Source organism: Monodon monoceros, unplaced genomic scaffold, assembly GCF_005190385.1.
Source record: "Monodon monoceros isolate NGI ecotype Baffin Bay Population unplaced genomic scaffold, NGI_Narwhal_1 Super_Scaffold_12, whole genome shotgun sequence".
NCBI classification, from domain to species: domain Eukaryota; kingdom Metazoa; phylum Chordata; class Mammalia; order Artiodactyla; family Monodontidae; genus Monodon; species Monodon monoceros.
The window spans coordinates 153,221,505-153,239,486 of record NW_021703768.1 but is presented as its reverse complement, the minus strand read 5'-3'; the positions used below and the strand labels follow the sequence as shown (position 1 = coordinate 153,239,486).

Genomic DNA, 17,982 nt, shown 5'->3' with positions numbered 1-17,982 from the left:
ACCCGTGTCCCCTGCATTGGCAGGCGGATTCTTAACCACTGCACCACCAGGGAAGTCCCTGTCTTTTTGAATTATATTATTGTCTGGATATATGCCCAGGAGTGGGATTGCTGGAACATATGACAACTCTATTTTTAGTTTTTTGAGGAACCTCTATATTGTCAACCTATACTTTTTTTTTTTTTTCCTTCTTCTTTTGGCCGCACCACACAGCATGCAGGATCTTAGTTCCCTGACCAGGGATTGAACCTGTGCCCCCTTGCAGTGGAAGCGCAGAGTCCCAACCACTGGACCGCCAGGGAAGTCCCTGTCAACCTATACTTTCATCTACATGTCAGTGCATAAGGAACATTGATGAGAGAGCCACCCCTGTCTTAAACAGCCACATCTGTTTGTTAATTCAGAGTGAGAGAACTCTCATTTGGGGAAGTTTTACCACAAAGCACACTGGAATTTCATTGGTAGGTGGTGGAAGTAGAGACTAGGTGAGGGACTGTCCTCACTATGTGAGATCTAGTGGGTGTGTGGGTACAGTATACTGATTTGGTGTCCGTAAGGTGTGGCAACTCCAGCTTGACTCACCGTTGATATCCTGGGGCCCCTCTCGCAGAGTAGAAGATGATGGGTTAGGAGGCTAGGGTAGGAGTCAGGACTGACTGGGTGAGCATGCAAGGCCTCCAGTTTACCATCAAGCATGAAGTATTCTTCAACAAAACCCCCTTGTGGAGGAAATGAGCACCAGATCACATTATCCCAGAACTGAATCCTCCTGAAACCCTGTGCATCAGGAGACCATTAGGTAGTTACAACAGAAACCTCTGAGCTGAGTACCCAGAAGTACCAGATACACTGAGGGCAAGCACAAGGACAGCCAGTCTTGTATGCTTAATAGCTCTTACTGCGTTTGTTCTTAAATAATTTATAATCAGTTCAGACCATTTTCCCATCTGTTATAAATTCCTGGAGATCAGGTTCCATGGTTTACTCATCTTTGTCTTCCTCTGCAGTGCCCTGCACATATCAGGCACTCCGGCAAATGCTCAAGACTCAAAAATCTGCCAGAGCCACCGTATTCCACACTTCCCAAGCCCACCTATATCATTCCAGTTAAATTTTGTGCACAGTTGAGAAAATGACCTGGCGTTTCCTTTGGCTAAAAGCAATCGGTATTGCAAAATTAAGTTGTTACTTTGGAACTTGTCTGCAGCTGTTTGCATGTGGATATTGAAAGAGGACGTGGTAACTTTTATAACTGTTATGGCAAAGAAGGATTCTGTTTCTAATCTGGGACAATCAGCTGACCCATCAGGTGCGTTGACCTCTTAGGTGTCCATCTTCCTCCTTAGGAAAATAGAAAACTGAGTTCCCAGGTTTACAGAGCCCAAACCTGACACTGAGGAACAAATGATTTTCAAAAAAAAAAGAAAGAATAGAAAGAATAACCCCCCCTAAAATTAGCAACTCATTTTTATTTCCTTCTGACGGACTAAATGGGTATGAATTTACCTTCCCAGAAGGAAACTTTTAAAACAAAGGATCTTATAAAGGGTCCATTTTAGGATTATGGTTCCTTTCCCCCTCTCACCCCTAGGTGGCAGCAGGAAGCAGAAAAACCTACATGAAAGTAAAGCACACATGTCCTTGTGTTGTAGGGGCTGTGTTCTTAGTTTTGTTTTGTTTTAATATTTATTTATTTATTTGGCTGTGCCAGGTCTTAGTTGCAGCACGCGGGATCTTTGTTGCGGCAAGCGGGATCTTTAGTTGTGGCACGTGAACCCTTAGTTGTGGCATGTGGGATCTAGTTCCCTGACCAGGGATCCATCCTGGGCCCCCTGCATTGGGAGCATGTATTTTTTTTTTAATTGAGGTATAGTTGATTTACAATGTTGTGTTAATTACTGCTGTACAGCAAAGTGATTCAGTTATACATATATATATACATTCTTTTTTTATATTTTCCATTATGGTTTATCATAAGATAGTAAATATAGTTCTCTGCGCTATACAGTAGGAACTTGCTTATCCGTTCTGTATATAAAAACTTACATCTGCTAACCCCAACCTCCCACTCCAACCCCTCTCCGCTGGCAACCACCAGTCTGTTCTCTATGTCCGTGATTCTATTTATTTCATAGATAAGTTCATTTGTGTCGTATTTTAGATGCCACATATAAGTGATATATCATGGTATTTGTCTTTCTGGCTTACGTTACTTAGTATGATAATCTCTAGTTGCATCCATGTTGCTGCTAATGGCATTATTTCCTTCTTTTCTATGGCTGAGTAGTATTCCATTGTATATATGTACCACATCTTCTTTATCCATTCATCTGTCAGCGGACATTTAGGTTGTTTGCAGGTCTTGGCTGTTGTGAATAGTGCTGCTGTGAACATAGTGGTGCATGTATCTTTTTGAATTACAGTTTTGTCTGGGTATATACCCAGGAGTGGGATTGCTGGATCATATGGTAATTCTATTTTTAGTTTCTTGAGGAACCTCCATACTGTTTTCCACAGTGGCTGCACTGACATCCCCACCAACAGTATAGGAGGGTTCCCTTTTCTCCACACCCTCTCCAACATTTATTTTATTTTTTAAAGGGTGTTGTGTTTTTTTTGATAAATTTATTTTATTTTTGGCTGCGTTGGGTCTAAGTTGCTGCACGCAGGCTTTCTCTAGTTGCGGCGAGTGGGGGCTGCTCTTCATTGCGGTGCATGAGCCTTTTATTGCGGTGGCCTCTCTTTGTTTCGGAGCATGGGCTCTAGGCACAGGGGCTTCAGTAGTTGTGGCGTGTGGGCTCAGTAGTTGTGGCTCTCGGGCCCTAGAGTGCAGGCTCAGTAGTTGTGCACAGGCTTAGTTGCTCCACAGCATGTGGGATCTTCCCGGACCAGGGCTCGAACCCGTGCCCCCTGCATTGGCAGGTGGATTCCCAGCCACTGCACCACCAGGGAAGCCCTCCAGCATTTATTATTTGTAGATTTTTTGATGATGGCCATTCTGACTGGTGTAAGGTGATAGATACCTCATTGTAGTTTTGATTTGCATTTGTCTGATAATTAGCCATGTTGAGCATCTTTTCATATGCCTATTGGCCATCTGTATGTCTTCTTTGGAGAAATGTCTATTTAGGTCTTCTGCCCTTTTTTTTTTTTTTTTGGTGGTACACGGGCCTCTCACTGTTGTGGCCTCTCCCGTTGCGGAGCACAGGCTCCGGATGCGCAGGCTCAGTGGCCACGGCTCACGGGCCCAGCCACTCCACGGCATGCGGGATCCTCCTGGACCGGGCATGAACCCGCGTCCCCCGCATCGGCAGGCGGACTCCCAACCACACTGCACCACCAGGGAAGCCCTTCTGCCCATTTTTTGTCGAGTTGTATGAGCTGTCTGTATATTTTGGAAATTAAGCCCTTGTCAGTCTCATCGTTTGCAAATATTTTCTCCGATTCCATAGGTTGTCTTTTCATTTTGTCGATGGTTTCCTTTGTTGTGCAAAAGCTTGTAAGTTTCATTAGGTCCTGTTTGGGTTTTTTGTTTGGTTTGGTTTATATATCTGTTACCTTGGGAGACTGACCTAAGAAAACATTGGTATGATTCATGTCAGAGAATGTTTTGCCAATGATCTCTTCTAGGATTTTTATGGTGTCATGTCTTACATTTAAGTCTTTAAGCCATTTTGAGTTTACTTTTGTGTATGGTGAGAGGGTGTGTTCTAACTTCATTGATATACATGCAGCTGTCCAACTTTCCCAACATCAGTTGCTGAAGAGGCTGTCTTTTTCCCATTGTATATTCTTACCTGCTTTGTTGAAGATTAATTGATTGTAGGTGTGTAGGTTTATTTCTGGACCCTCTGTTCCATTGATCCATATGTCTGTTTTTGTGCCAATACCACACTGTTTTGATTACTATAGCTTTGTAGTATTGTCTGAAGTCTGGAAGGGTTATGCCCCCAGCTTTGTTCTTTTTCCTCAGGGTTGCTTTGACAATTCTGGGTCTTTTATGGTTCCATATGAATTTTAAGATTATGTGTTCTAGGGACTTCCCTGGTGGTCCAGTGGTAAAGCATCTGCCTTACAATGCAGGGGACATGGGTTTGATGCTGTGGGGCAACTAAGCCCATGTGCCACAACTACTGAGCTCACACGCCTCAACTAGAGAGCCTGCGTGCTGCAAACTACAGAGCCCACACGCCCTGGAACCCGCGTGCCACAACTAGAGAAGAGAAAACCCACATGCCACAACTAGATAGAAGCCCACATGCTGCAACAAAGAGTCCATGTGCTGCAATGAAGATCCCACGTGCCGCAACCAAGACCCAACTCAAGCCAAAAATAAACTAACTAAATAAATAAATCTTTAAAAAAATGTTTTAAAAAAGATTATTCTAGTTCTGTGGAAAATGTCATGGGTAATTTGATAGGGATTGCATTAAATCTGTCGATTGCTTTGGGTAGTATGGCCATTTTAACGTATTAAGTCTTCCAATCCAAGAGCATGGGATATCTTTCCATTTCTTTGAATCATCTTCAGTTTCCTTTATTAATGTTTTATAGTTCTCAGTGTATGTCTTTCACCTCCTTGGTCAGGTTTATTCCTAAGTATTTTATTGTTGGGGGTGCAATTTTAAAAGGTATTGTTTTTTTTTTTTACATTCCTTTTCTGATATTTCATTGTTGGTGTAAAGAAATGCAACTGATTGCTGTATGTTAATCTTGTATCCTGCTACCTTGCTGAATTCGTTTATCAGTTGTAGTTTTTGTGTGGAGTATTTAGGGTTTTCTATGTATGGTATCATATCATCTGCATATAATGACAATTTTACCTTTTCTCTTGCAATTTGAATACCTTTTATTTCTTTTTCTTGTCTGATTTCTGTGGCTAGGACTCCCAGTACTGTGTTGAATAGAAGAGGTGAGAGTGAGCATCCTTGTCTTGTTCCAGAATTTAGCAGGAAGGCTTTCAGCTTTTCACCACAGAATATTATATTGGTTGTGGGTTTGTCATAAATTTATTATCTTGAGATATGTTCCCTCTATACGTAGGGGCTGTGTTCTTGAGTTGAGTCCTAGGATCATGTTTTGCTTATACTTCTGCCCTACAGTTCCATTTATTGAGCATTCCTAACCTTTTCTGAGCTAACTTAAGTACCCAGATATGCATTTAAAGAAATACTTAGCCAGGATTTATAGAACACTGTGCAGTCAGCTTTAACAGTTAAGAAATAAGAAAATCTTGAAGGAGAGGGAATGGAACATTAAAATTGGAACTCAGGGAGTGATAAAATTGCCCTCCTTGTTTTCTTGCTCATTACACATTTGTGTCTACAGGTAGTTTGCTGCTGAGAGCTGGTGCCCTTGGCCCCCTCCTTCCCTCCACCCCCCGCCCAGGGCGTCAGGTACTTCTGTGCTCAGCCTCCTGGGGTGGATGTGGTGGGTCATTGTGGCCCTTCTCTGCAGCAGAAGAAAGCAGCACAGAGTGTCCTGTGCTACTCTCTGATTCCTCTGAAATCTGCTTATCTTTAATAATGAAAGCTGTAATTGGAATGTTGTAAATAGCACAGTATAAATGCTTAGGGCCAGTGGTTGCGGGGGAGGTTGGAATTGAGAGTGGGGGATAAAGGACAAAAATGTAACAGAAGTAAACATAGGAAAGGAGCAGACATGTATAGAGGCTGAGTGCAGGTGCCTCTGTTAGTGGAAGAGTTGTGTCCTGGTAGCTGAAAACGAGGCTGGGAAATAACGGAAAGATACCACCTCTTCTCTTCCCTGTCATGTTCTCTTCATGAAACTCCTGCCCTTGAACTCTCAGGGTGCTTATTGCTCTACGGCTTGCATATGGTGTTTGTCTTATTCTGTAGCCATGTCCATGTATGTCCCATATCCTAGAAGATTGGAAGCCCATGAAGAGCAGGGACCACCTCATTTGTCTTGATATCCCCACAGCACTTGTCCCTGACACACGGTAGACTCTTAATAAGGTTAGTTGAACAAATCCAGTTGAGGAGAACATGGGGAAGTAAGTAACTGCCAGACAGACATGACTGTGTTCAAATTAATGGTCTTGTTAAGAAGTGGCAGGGTTTGGGAGGGCTGGTGACTGGGTGCAGGGGATTAGAAGATGCTCACGGTTGGTGGGGAGCAGAGTGGGACAAAAGCCAAAAAGCAGAGGCCTGTAAGGCATATGAGGAAGCAGCCTAGCCTGGAGAGAAGGGGTGGAGCTGGGCAAGGGCACCTAGAAAGATGAGGAAGGGCATGAAAATGCCTGTGCACCAAGATGGAGGCCTGGAGCTTGTGATCAGCCCCCAACAAGGCCTGAAAAAGAGCCTATACTAGCCCAGTCTCCTTTAGCTGAAGGCAACAGAAATCCAAGTTAAACCAGCTTAAACACAAGGAGGAATTTATTGGTTCCCATAAGTGAAAAGTCCAGGGGGATGGCTGGTCTCGTGTATAACCTAGATCCGGGATGCAAATGATGTCCTCAAGAATGTATATGTATCCTTTGGCTCTTTCTCATTAGCTCCATTCTCAGTCACACCCTCAGATTAGACGACTGTGGGCTGCATCAGGCTTGTGTCCTGCAAAAAGAGCTGCAAGAGTCCAGGGACTGACACATTGACTGCAGCCGGATTACTTTCCCACAGCTGAGCTAGTCTTCACTCAGGCAAGGCCACAAGAGAGGAAGAGGCAGAGACAACCCTGGAGGGGGAATGGGGGTGTGTTTCCAGAAGTGAGGGTTGTAAACTGGGCAAGCAAAATCGGCAGGAGAGCACTACAGGGATACAGGCCCCTGGTTTAAGTCACCATGAGAAGCAGACGGGCCTCATACGTGGTGTATATATAAGTCACTCTTTTTCTTGTTTTTCAGCATCTCCATGATACAGGGAAGAGGAATCTCGATAGTGCCACATCCCCTCAGAATGGTGATCAACAGAATGGCTATGGAGACTTCTTTCCTGGGCATAAGAAGACCCGCCGGGAGGCCCCTCTGGGAGTTGCCGTCTCTTCCAATGGCCTGCCTCCAGCCTCCCCCCTTGGTCAGCCTGACAAGCCTGGCACAGAGGCCCTACAGGCCAGCGGGAAGCATTCACTGGGGCTGGACTCCATCAACAAGAAGTGTCTGGCAGACTCGAGCCTCCACTTGAATGGAGGCAGCAACCCCAGTGAGCCATTTCCCCTGAGCCTGAATAAAGAACTGAAGCAGGAGCCCGTGGACGACCTGCCTTGCATGATCACAGGGGCCGGAGGCTCCATATCTCAAAGCAACCTCATGCCTGACCTCAACCTTAATGAGCAGGAGTGGAAGGAGCTCATCGAGGAGCTGAACAGGTCAGTGCCTGATGAAGACATGAAGGATCTGTTTAATGAGGACTTTGAAGAGAAGAAGGATCCAGAGTCTTCTGGTTCTGCCACACAGACCCCCTTGGCACAGGACATTAATATTAAAACAGAATTCTCTCCAGCAGCCTTTGAACAAGAACAGTTAGGCTCTCCACAAGTGAGGGCTGGATCTGCAGGACAGACCTTTATGGGGCCTTCATCTGGCCCTGTGAACACAGATTCACCCAGCCTAGGGGGCTCTCAGCCCCTGTTCCACACCTCTGGTCAGCCTGGGGTGGACAATCCCAGTCCCAACCTGATGTCAGCATCAGCCCAAGCCCAGAATGCGCAAAGAGCCCTCTCCAGTGTGGTGGGCCCAGGCGGGAGCTCAGAGCTGTCCTCTGCCCACCAACTCCAGCAGATCGCTGCCAAGCAGAAGCGTGAGCAGATGCTCCAGAACCCACAACAGGCTGCCCCAGCACCAGCTCCAGGCCAGATGTCCACGTGGCAGCAGACAGGCCCCTCCCACAGCCCCTTAAATGTCCCTTATTCCATGGAAAAACCTGCCAGCCCTCCCGGTTACAAGCAAGACTTCACTAGCTCCAAACTGCTCATGATACCCAGTGTGAACAAGAGCTCCCCTCGGCCAGGAGGCCCCTACCTCCAGCCCAGCCATGTGAACCTGCTGAGTCACCAGCCACCAAGTAACTTGAATCAGAATCCCGTGGCTAACCAAGGATCCGTGCTGGACTACGGCAACACCAAACCCCTTTCTCACTACAAAGCAGACTGTGGGCAAGGCGGCCCTGGGGCTGGCCAGAGCAAGCCGGCCCTGATGGCTTATCTTCCCCAGCAGCTGTCTCATCTGAACAATGAGCAGAACTCCTTATTTCTAATGAAACCAAAGCCAGGAAATTTGCCCTTCCGATCACTGGTTCCACCTAGCCAGGTGAGCATGGGGCTTTACTCTGTTACTCTGCATCCACATCCATCCTAGTGTGGTTACCAGGTCCCAGGTACTTGTGGAACAAAGGGAGGGAGGGAGCTGGTACTTTCCTCCTTTGACTCCCTTGGGAGTGAAAATTGACCAAGCAAACGAGGATTGATTCTTAATAAACAAAAATAGGGTAAAATTCCCTAGTGTAACTTGGTTTTAACTGTATACTCATTTGAGGAATCCCCTGCACTTGGTCTAGTGTCTCTTTCATGCCATACAACTTAAGTTATTTGTGGCAGGATCACATTTAATGTCCTTAGAGGCTCTGCTTTTTTTTTTATACCACTTTTCAAACATGTGTGTTCAAAATACCATAAGTTTTAGTAAGCTTATAACATTTAGGTGAGTGCTGCTTCCTAACAGGTTATTTAGTCAAAACACTCAGGCCTTGCAGAATCACATGGCTCTGTAGGGTGGAGAATGGTCAAGTACCATTCTATGATGATCATTATTTGCATTTCTACTCACATTCAAATATGTTCTAAAATGTCTCCCCACTGGAAGCCTTCTCATGCCTAGGGCTTGTATAGTAAACAAACACAGAGTGTTCCCGGACTTCCTCAAAGTTAGCACTTGCTTTTCTTACTACACAGTGTGTCCTGGATTGTCTTCTATATCTATAGAAGACATATATATATAGATCCATTGATACTTTTTAACACTTGTGTGACAATAGTTGTGTCACATGCAGTTGGGTGTATTGCATTGCCTCCTTTCTTTCACTGCTGTAAGCCTGCAGTCTATTTGTAGCACACTCTAAAATTTTAAAAATTAAAAAAAATGCTAGTAATACCATGAGGACATTGACATGTTCAGATAGTAGTGAGGGTGTGTAAATGGGCACAATGCTTTTGGAAAGTAATTTGACTTTTCGTATTTTTCATAAGCCATAAAAATGTTCGTAAGCATTGACACATTATATACCCCCGCAGGAAATAATCCAAAAAAAGGAAGAAAGTTACATACAAGATACTAATTGCATGATTATTTCTAATAGCCAAAAACTGGAAGCAGTCTAAGCATCTGTCAGCAGAAGAATGCATGTGTAAACATTCATACTTCTAATTATTTCAGCCACTAAACTGCTACACAGCCACTGAGAGCATCCTAAAGAAAGAGCGGCACAGTGATGCCTGCCATTTCAGTAGTACTTTGCACCTCACAAGGCACTCTTGTAGTCCATAAGCTTCTGGTGATTGGAGTGAGGAGATTACTTCAGAATCTGTCTACTCTAAGATTAGAATCTTGTAGAAAGATTAAATATACAAATGAGGGACTTCCCTGGTGGTCCAGTGGTTAAGACTCCACACTCCCAATGCAGGGGGCCCAGGTTTGATCTCTGGTCAGGGAACTAGATCCCGCATGCCCCAACTAAGACCCAGTGCAGCCAAATACATACATACATACATACATACATACATACATACATACATACATACAAATAAATAAAGACTGGGTAAAAGCTCAAAAAGTTGAATTTGTTCAAATGATAATTGCTTTTTGCCTTTTTCCTGTATGAGTTAAAATTTTTCCTTTTCTTTTAAAGGTAAGTAATGATGTTGGGGTAATATTGTGGTAACCTTTGACATGACTCTCACTTTAGGTCCAGGTATTAATAGAGAATATCCATTAAAATTCTCATTGGTACTCAGTATTTTTTGAGCATGAGTATCTGACAAAAGTCAAGCAGTCTCTTCCCAGGAAAATGCTGTACACATGTGGACAAACCATATAATTTCAGGAGGTTCAGGGACAGCCCTGCCACCAGGGGCCCAAGGTTTGCACACTCAGAATGTAGCATCTCCATCGACCAGAGCCCCTCAGAAGTTCCTCCTCTGGGGGCCTATCCACACCCATGCATTCTAGTAAGGGAGCATTTATAAGCTACAGTTGCCACTGGAACTATGTATACAAATATACGAGCTTAAGTGTAAAATCACACCTTTGCCACTGGTGAATCATAGGAAACAAACCTAACATGCAGCTAGTGACTGTTCATTGCCATGCCTGGATACTCAGGTGTTAGTGCTATTGGTCTCCAGCCCCGCCCTGGAGGGTGGTTTCACTGGAGTCGCCTGCAGGGAAGAAGAGGCTTCAAGAGAGAGCCTTGAGCCAGGTGTTCACTGGATGCAGCTCATCTTCTCTGATCAGGGCTTATAGTCTTCAGTGTGTCCCACCTGACTTGAGACCCCCTTTTCTGTGTTGACAGGACCAGAACCCTCCCAGCGTCCCTGTACCAACCCAGGCTGCCAGTGTGGGGACTCAGCCACCTGCCGTGTCCGTAGCCAGCACTCACAGTAGCACCTCCTTTCTCAGTAGCCAGCAGCAGGCAGCTGTAATGAAGCAGCATCAGTTGCTTTTGGACCAACAGAAACAGAGGGAGCAGCAACACAAGCATTTGCAACAACAGCAGTTTTTGCAAAGGCAACAGCACCTTCTGGCAGAACAGGTAAAGGGAAAGGTGGAAGAAAACCCCACCATCCCTTCCCATGTTTTCCTGCCTCCCAAGTCACTGCAGTGGCTACAAGCTCCAGTGTGTATGTATGTGGATTTGTGATTGTTTGTATGCCCGGTATTAGAGTATCCTTGAAACAGGAGTGTGATGTTTCTCAGACAGTGGTAGCCTGTGTCAGAGCAGCTTTATGTCACTTAGTGGGGATTAATGAAGGCCGAATCTGTGGCTAAAACTGTATGTGTTAGGAACATTTTTCCATGTCCCTTGTCAGCAGCTACCAAAGCACTGAGCTCACTTGGTCCACCAGTTTGCTGTGGGATCCAGCTTTTTTGTAAAGGTAGAGATTGCTATAAGGGAGAACATAAAGCGGGGAAATGAAGACATCCCTGAGGTCCTGGGGTTCAAGAATCAGGACTGACAAGCCCCCTCCCAGTCCTGCAGTTCACCCACTTGGTCACCAAATGTAGTGTTCAGGTACCAAGGTTACAGGAGTTCTCAGGATTTTAAATTACATCCTTAAGACATAAGAGAACTAGCTACCCAGAGAATAAAGTTGATTGAGGATGACTTTAAAGCCCACATTACTGCCTCAATTCTGCCATTTTTTAAATAACAGTTTTATTGGGATGTAATTCACATGACATACAGTCCACCCATTTAAAGTGTATTATTCAAATAGTTTTTAGTTTATTCATAGAGTTATACAAACCATCACCACAGCCACTTTTAGAACGTTACCTAAAAGAAACCCTGTACCCATTAAAAGTTGTTCCCCCATCTTCCCAAGCCTAGGGCACCACTAATCTACTTTTTATCTCTATAGATTTACCTGTTCTGGACATTTCATATAAAATGCATTCAAGATTCAACCATATTGTAGGATGTATCCATACTTCACTCCTTTCTGTGGCTGAATAATATTCCATTATATGAATATGCTGCATTTTATTTATCTGTTCATCAGTTTATAGACGTTTGGGCTGTTTCCCCTTTCTGTGGACATAGGTTTTCAGTCCTCTTGAGTATACACCCAGGGATGGAATTGTTGGGTCATATGGTAACTCTTTAGTTTAACCTTTTGAGAAACTGCCAAACTGTTTTCCAAAGCAGCTGCACCGTTTTACGTTCCCACAGCAGTGTGTGAGGGGGCCAGTTTCTCCACATCCTTGACACACTTATCTGTCTTTGATTCTAGCCATCCTAGTAGGTGTGAAGTGGTATCTATCTCATTGTGGCTTTGATTTGCATTTCCCTGGTCTGCCATTCTTTTTTCTTTTAACTGATACATCACCTTTTTTTTTTTTTTTTAAATCATTGCCCCATCCTTCTGTCTCATACTACAATTCATTAAGAGCCCCCCAAATGAGATTATGAGCATTATCTCCACAGGAGTCCCTCTGAGTAACAAACTTGGACAGTTTACTTTTCTCTAATCGCTTTGTTCTTGTTTTATGTGGGTCTTGTAATTTTCTGTTGTTCTTGGCATTTTCTAGGAGAAGCAACAGTTTCAGCGCCATCTGACCCGCCCGCCACCCCAGTACCAAGACCCAACACAGAGCACCTTCCCACAACAGGTTGGACAGTTCACAGGTGAGGAGTGTCTGAGGCAGTGGAGTGGGGCAAGGGAAGGCAGGCACTGGACAGAGCAGGTAGTCTGTTCCACTCATGCTGAGTTCCTGCTATCTGCCCAGTTTTATGCTATAGATGCTAAATGGATGTATATGCTCCTGTAACTCCATTCTGCATAAGGAGCCTAGCGTTCTGGTTACCCTACAGGTCAGGAGAAGAAAGTCATAGAGGCAGACTACTTTGGCTAAGTGCTTTGGCTGGGTCCCTGGCTGTATAATCTTTTGAGGCAAAATCATCTGTAGTTGGAAGATATCTTATCAATAGGAAGTGGCTTCTGTAATTCTTAAGAAAGTTCTTTGCTTCTAGCATTATGTGTCTGTTCAAAAAATGACCCTCTCCTATTTTCCAGATAAGGAGAGACTTAATGCACTTGTATGGCCTTTTGCTTCTTTTCTTTCTTCCTGTCTGCTCATATTGGTGTCACGGATGGCAGTATCAGCAGCAGACAGTTGACCAGAAAGGGGCAGGAAGCATTCTGAGGTCTCAGCTGTCTTGTCTCAGATATGTGAGGGAACCTGACTGCCATTGCTCAGGCTGTTGCTCCAGAAATAGAGATTTCAGTTGACAAATGCAGTAAAATCTAGGCCATACCTGCCTTCCTAGCTCTTGGAATATCTTCGAAACCTGTGCTTCTCTTGGTCAGTGATTCTCGTTATAAAGTGTCCCAGAGAAGTTGACCACAGCTGTGCATTCCAGAGGAGACTTAAGTGGGGTTTTTTGTTGTTGTTGTTGTTGTTTTTGCGGTACGCAGGCCTCTCACTGTTGTGGCCTCTCCTGTTGCGGAGCACAGGCTCCGGACACGCAGGCTCAGCGGCCATGGCTCACGGGCCCAGCCGCTCCGTGGCATGTGGGATCCTCCTGGACCAGGGCACGAACCCGTGTCCCCTGCATCGGCAGGCGGACTCTCAACCACTGCGCCACCAGGAAAGCCCTTAAGTGGGGTTTTATGCTTGTGCTAACACGGACCAGGGGTTGAAGTCTGTGGGCATCTCAGAAGCCTGGGTCTTGGCCAGCTTTCCTGCCTTCATCCCATCTGATGTTGTTGTGGGCTATCAGTGGTAGAGAAGTGGACTGTTTCAGCATTTCCCTTTTGTCTTCAACTCAGTTTTTAGTTTAGGTGCTGATGGAGAGAGGAAGAGGAGAAACAAAGTGTACTCAGTTATGGCCAATCCCTGAACAATCGCTCACCTACCAACAAAAAAACATCTCAGTCAGGGCTGTCACCATGCATCCACTGCTTAAGACAGAGTCCCAAATAGCAAGTTCCCTGAGGACAGGACCTCTCTGTCCCATTCCGTGCTGTCTCCCCAGCACAGAACCTACCACAGAGCAGGTGCTCAGTAAATATCTTCTGATTTCAGTCCCGACTCCTTCCTCCCTTCACCGCCCTGCAGTGCCACACTGTGTGGGCCTCATCTAAGTGATCCTGACAGTCCCTGCCGAGCTAGGTCTAAACCAGAGTCACAGTCCAGTTACCCTTTGGCTTTGCAACCCTGTCCCCTCCTATGGTGGCTGCAGCTCTTCTGAATCTGGCCGGGACCATCTCTTCCTTTTATCTCTCTATACTCTCCCCACATTCTAGCCATAGAGTTTGCCCCTTCCTCTGTGCCTGTCTTAATCTCCTTTTTGCTCCAGACTGGGCTCCATTCCACCCTGTGGGAAACCTTTGCCCCCAGGGTTCTCTTTGAGGTTCCACTGATCATGAGGTATCTGGTGTTCTGATTTTGCCTTTCAGGCCTGTGGGATAGCAGCTGCAGCATGGGTCTTGGAGGTATCTCCATAGTGGTGGTGAAGAAATGCTAGCTTAGTTGACAGAATTTTCTCTGTCTTCTAGGGTCCTCTTCTGCCATGCCTGGCATGAACAACTTGGGTCCATCTAACTCCAGCTGTCCTCGAGTGTTCCCTCAGGCCGGGAATCTGATACCAATGGGTCCTGGACACACTTCGGTTTCCTCTCTCCCTTCAAGCTCAGGCCAGCAGGACCGGGGTGTGGCTCAGTTCACTGGCTCGCAAAGCATGCCACAGGGCAGCCTCTATGGCATGGCTTCTGGTATGACCCAGAGAGTTGCCCAGCCCCCGCCACAGGCCACCAATGGACATGCCCACATTCCACGGCAGACCGGTGTGGGCCCGAACACCTCGGTTTCAGCTGCCTATGGGCAGAACTCTCTGGGGAACTCGGGTATCTCCCAACAGCACAATAAGGGGACCCTGAACTCTGGTTTAACTAAGCCACAGGTCCCAAGGGTATCGGCAACCATGGGAGGCCAGAATTCCACATGGCAACATCAGGGAATGCCGAACCTGAGTGGCCAAACCCCAGGGAACAACTCCGTAAGTCCCTTCACTGCAGCTTCCAGTTTCCACATGCAGCAGGCCCACCTGAAAATGTCCAGCCCGCAGTTCTCCCAGGCGATGCCCAGCAGGCCTATGGCCCCCATGAGCTCAGCAGCTGCAGCAGGGTCCATGCTGCCCCCTGTGAGCACACAGCAGAGGACCAGTGCCCCTGCCCCAGCACCTCCCCAGGGAGCCCCACAGCAGGCCTTGCCAGGCCTGAGCCCAGCTGGGCCTGAGCTGGGGGCCTTCAGCCAGAGCCCCGCCCCAACAGTGGGCGGCCGGGCAGGGCTACACTGCGCCCAAGCCTACCCTGTGCGGACCGCAGGCCAAGAACTGCCCTTTGCCTACAGTGGGCAGCCAGGTAGCAGCGGGCTGGCCAGCATGGCCGGAGATGCCGACCTGATCGACTCCCTGCTGAAGAACAGGACTTCGGAGGAGTGGATGAATGATTTGGACGACCTTCTAGGGCCTCAGTAACAGGAGGATTTGTGGTGTTTTCAGTGTTCATACAGCCTATATTTTTCTTCTCAAATTCAAGAAAGAGCAACTACTTTGGACCAAAAGCCCACAGCCCGGGGAGCTGGGCAGGTAGAGCTAGAGCCATGGGGCTGAGGCCTGGTCCTCCCAGGCTCTGTGGGGCCCAGGGCTCCCAGCCAGCAGTTGTGGTATGTTGGGCTGGCCCCACCCCATCTGCTGGCGTCGTTATCTGGTTTTGGGACAGCAGGACAGGGTTCTGCAGGTGGTTTTCTATCCAAATGACCAAAAAACCAACAGTGAAACCCCACGATGTCAGGCTTATAAAAATCTATGCTATCATGTTGACTTAATCCAAGATTTCTCCACTTGCCCCAATTTTGGGACAAATTTTTGTTGAAACTTCATAGCAGAACTATTTGCAATTTGTAGCATAGAAAAGATTTAAATTTTTTTTTAAGGTTTTAAAACAGATTAGGGTAGGTGGTGGTTTAAATTGATAAGTGGCATTGGAAACTTAGGGTTTCCTTTTGATTAAGAGCCTTTTTTATTCCTGCTCTTTGTCAGCTTTCAGGGCAAAGGGAGGCTCACTGGAAAATCATTTCCGTAAGTGCAGGCTGTGACTGCATGTGCCAAAAAGGAACAGGATGCCATGAGAAAGCAGAGTTAGTGACACAGATCTGGTCTTACCAGCAGCTCCTCCTTCTCCCAGAATGCTGTTCTTCCAGGCTGGCATTTAGGAGGATGTGGGCTGAGGAATCCCTTCCTCCCATGTGTTGGTAGCAAGACCCCAGGTGGCCCCCAGGCCAAATGCTGAAATGAAACAATTGGGATTCCTGTGTCCTCTTTTGTTGTTTCTCCGAAAACTCATCTTTAATGTGTTAGGAAGGTGATCATTGTCGAGTTATGAACAGATGTCTTTCCTGCACCCTGTCTTCATTTCCCATAACCTTTCTTTCTGCCTCCCCTTCTTTCTCTCTCCAGCCCAAATGGAAAAACTCCTTAAGCCACTGATTTACTGGATTGGAGAGAAAAAGAAAGAGTCATTAGAATTCCCTAGGGAAGCCTAGCATAGTAAGGAGCTGGGTATCCCTTCCCCAGAAAGCAAAGGTTTGTGGGAAGGAGAAAAATAGGTGTGCCCTGTTTGGCAGGGAGGACGCAGGCCGGGCCAGAGGAAGGAATTCCACTTTGTTTTACTACTTCTGCCACTCCCTTGTCAGATGACTTGCACTTTTTAAAGAGAATTGTTTTGTAACACTAATACATCCTTTCTAAAGATTCAAATGGATTTCTCTCTTAAGGTCTATGACTTTTTAGGTCTTGACTAAGCTAAGAGTCCACAACAACCTGTGGGCTGTTTGTGGGAAATGAAGACAGAGCACTTCGATGTAACGAAAGCAACATGGTAAGCACAAGGTGAGACCCTTTTAAATGGGGTGTCGGAGAGAAAATAGTACACTGAAAAGAGTGGCGTATATACAGAGTGGTCTCTGGCGAAACCACAACCCCATTTTTATTTCCCTGGAGCCTCAGAATGGATAATTCAAGGAGTATCATATGTAAAGAATTGAGCCAAGGAAAATATTCACACAACCAGCTTGAGTGGCTTTGAGGGGACAAAGGGTTGTACACACATTGGTAATTATTTTGCACCAGCAGTGCCTTTCATGGGGGTACTTGGACCCTCAGATCTTCTTCTCTAATAGCCATTTGCCACCATGGGTGGTGTTTGGGCCATTTCCCCTTTAAACACCCTCCCTGCCTTCCCCAGTTACTGAATATAACTCTCAAAGAAGGGAATGAATCATAAAGCCAGTGAAGACTCCACCCTCTGAGTGAGTTCCCCAATCTGAAGGGGAAGAGGGTGACTTCAGCGGGTTTTCTACCAAAAATAGCAGGCGGAAGGCTGGTGGTGGGTCCTTGCTCCTCTCCTGGTCTCCCTCTGGCTGCTGCTCACCTCTATCCCTGGGCGCTCGCGCCTCTGCCTCCCCCTTGTGAGGAGGGCTGCCCCTGCCTTAGTCCTGGGGCCACCTAGACAGACAGCAGGCTTCTCACTTGCTGCAGTGTCAGAGCAATAAAATGTGATGCTTGGAGTCCCCCCAGGGAGCTGCCTGTGGCTTTATTTATGAATCTGGTTTTTGGGTAGTCAGGGAAGGAGACAACTCCACTTCAGTGCAAATCCCCATCTTCCAGGAGCCATGACTCAAAAGAAAAGGGTGCTTGGACTTTTGTTATACACACTTGCTTTGTGTAAATAAATGTTTACAATTTTATATTAAAGATGGAATAAGCGTTAGAGCTTCTGACTGTATATTTTTTACTTTTATAGATTTTAAAACTATGATCCTTTATATATGTGTTTTGGGGGCTATAAGTTTTATGTCAAACAGTTGGTATTGTTAACTTTTTACTGTCATCAAAGTACATAAAAGTCCTATTAATTCCCTTATTCTTCTACTTCCCTTAACTCTGGTATACACCAAAAAGAAATCTTTACTTTCCTGTTTTATCATTATAAAATAATAAAAGTATTTTGCTAGTATGGAAACTGCCCATGTATTTCAATTCACATGGCTGTGCCACAGGCAGGAGGTGGACCAGTACACAGCTGCTTTGTTTGGTAGTTGATTTCCTTTGTGATTTAGCTGCTTTCTTAATGCACATTGGTGGTGGGGGTGTTTGGTTTGTTTTTTGGTGATACATAGGAAATTAGCACTGACATTGCCCAGGGCCACCAGTCTCTCCCCTCTCTAGACCTCATCCATGCCCTTAA

At 45.9% G+C, this 17,982-nt stretch overlaps 1 protein-coding gene across 1 annotated transcript in view; it reads left to right on the top strand.

The window, feature by feature from the left end:
• MAML1 (mastermind like transcriptional coactivator 1) overlaps positions 1-17,743 on the top strand; it is a 45,502-nt gene extending 27,759 nt beyond the window's left edge. The window contains exons 2-5 of the mRNA XM_029217494.1: positions 6,866-8,266; positions 10,524-10,763; positions 12,263-12,359; positions 14,233-17,743. Of these exons, the coding sequence (XP_029073327.1) occupies positions 6,866-8,266; positions 10,524-10,763; positions 12,263-12,359; positions 14,233-15,212 (2,718 nt within the window). The 3' untranslated portion in view covers positions 15,213-17,743. The remainder of the gene's footprint in view (positions 1-6,865; positions 8,267-10,523; positions 10,764-12,262; positions 12,360-14,232) is intronic.
• The last annotated feature ends 239 nt before the right edge of the window (positions 17,744-17,982 follow it).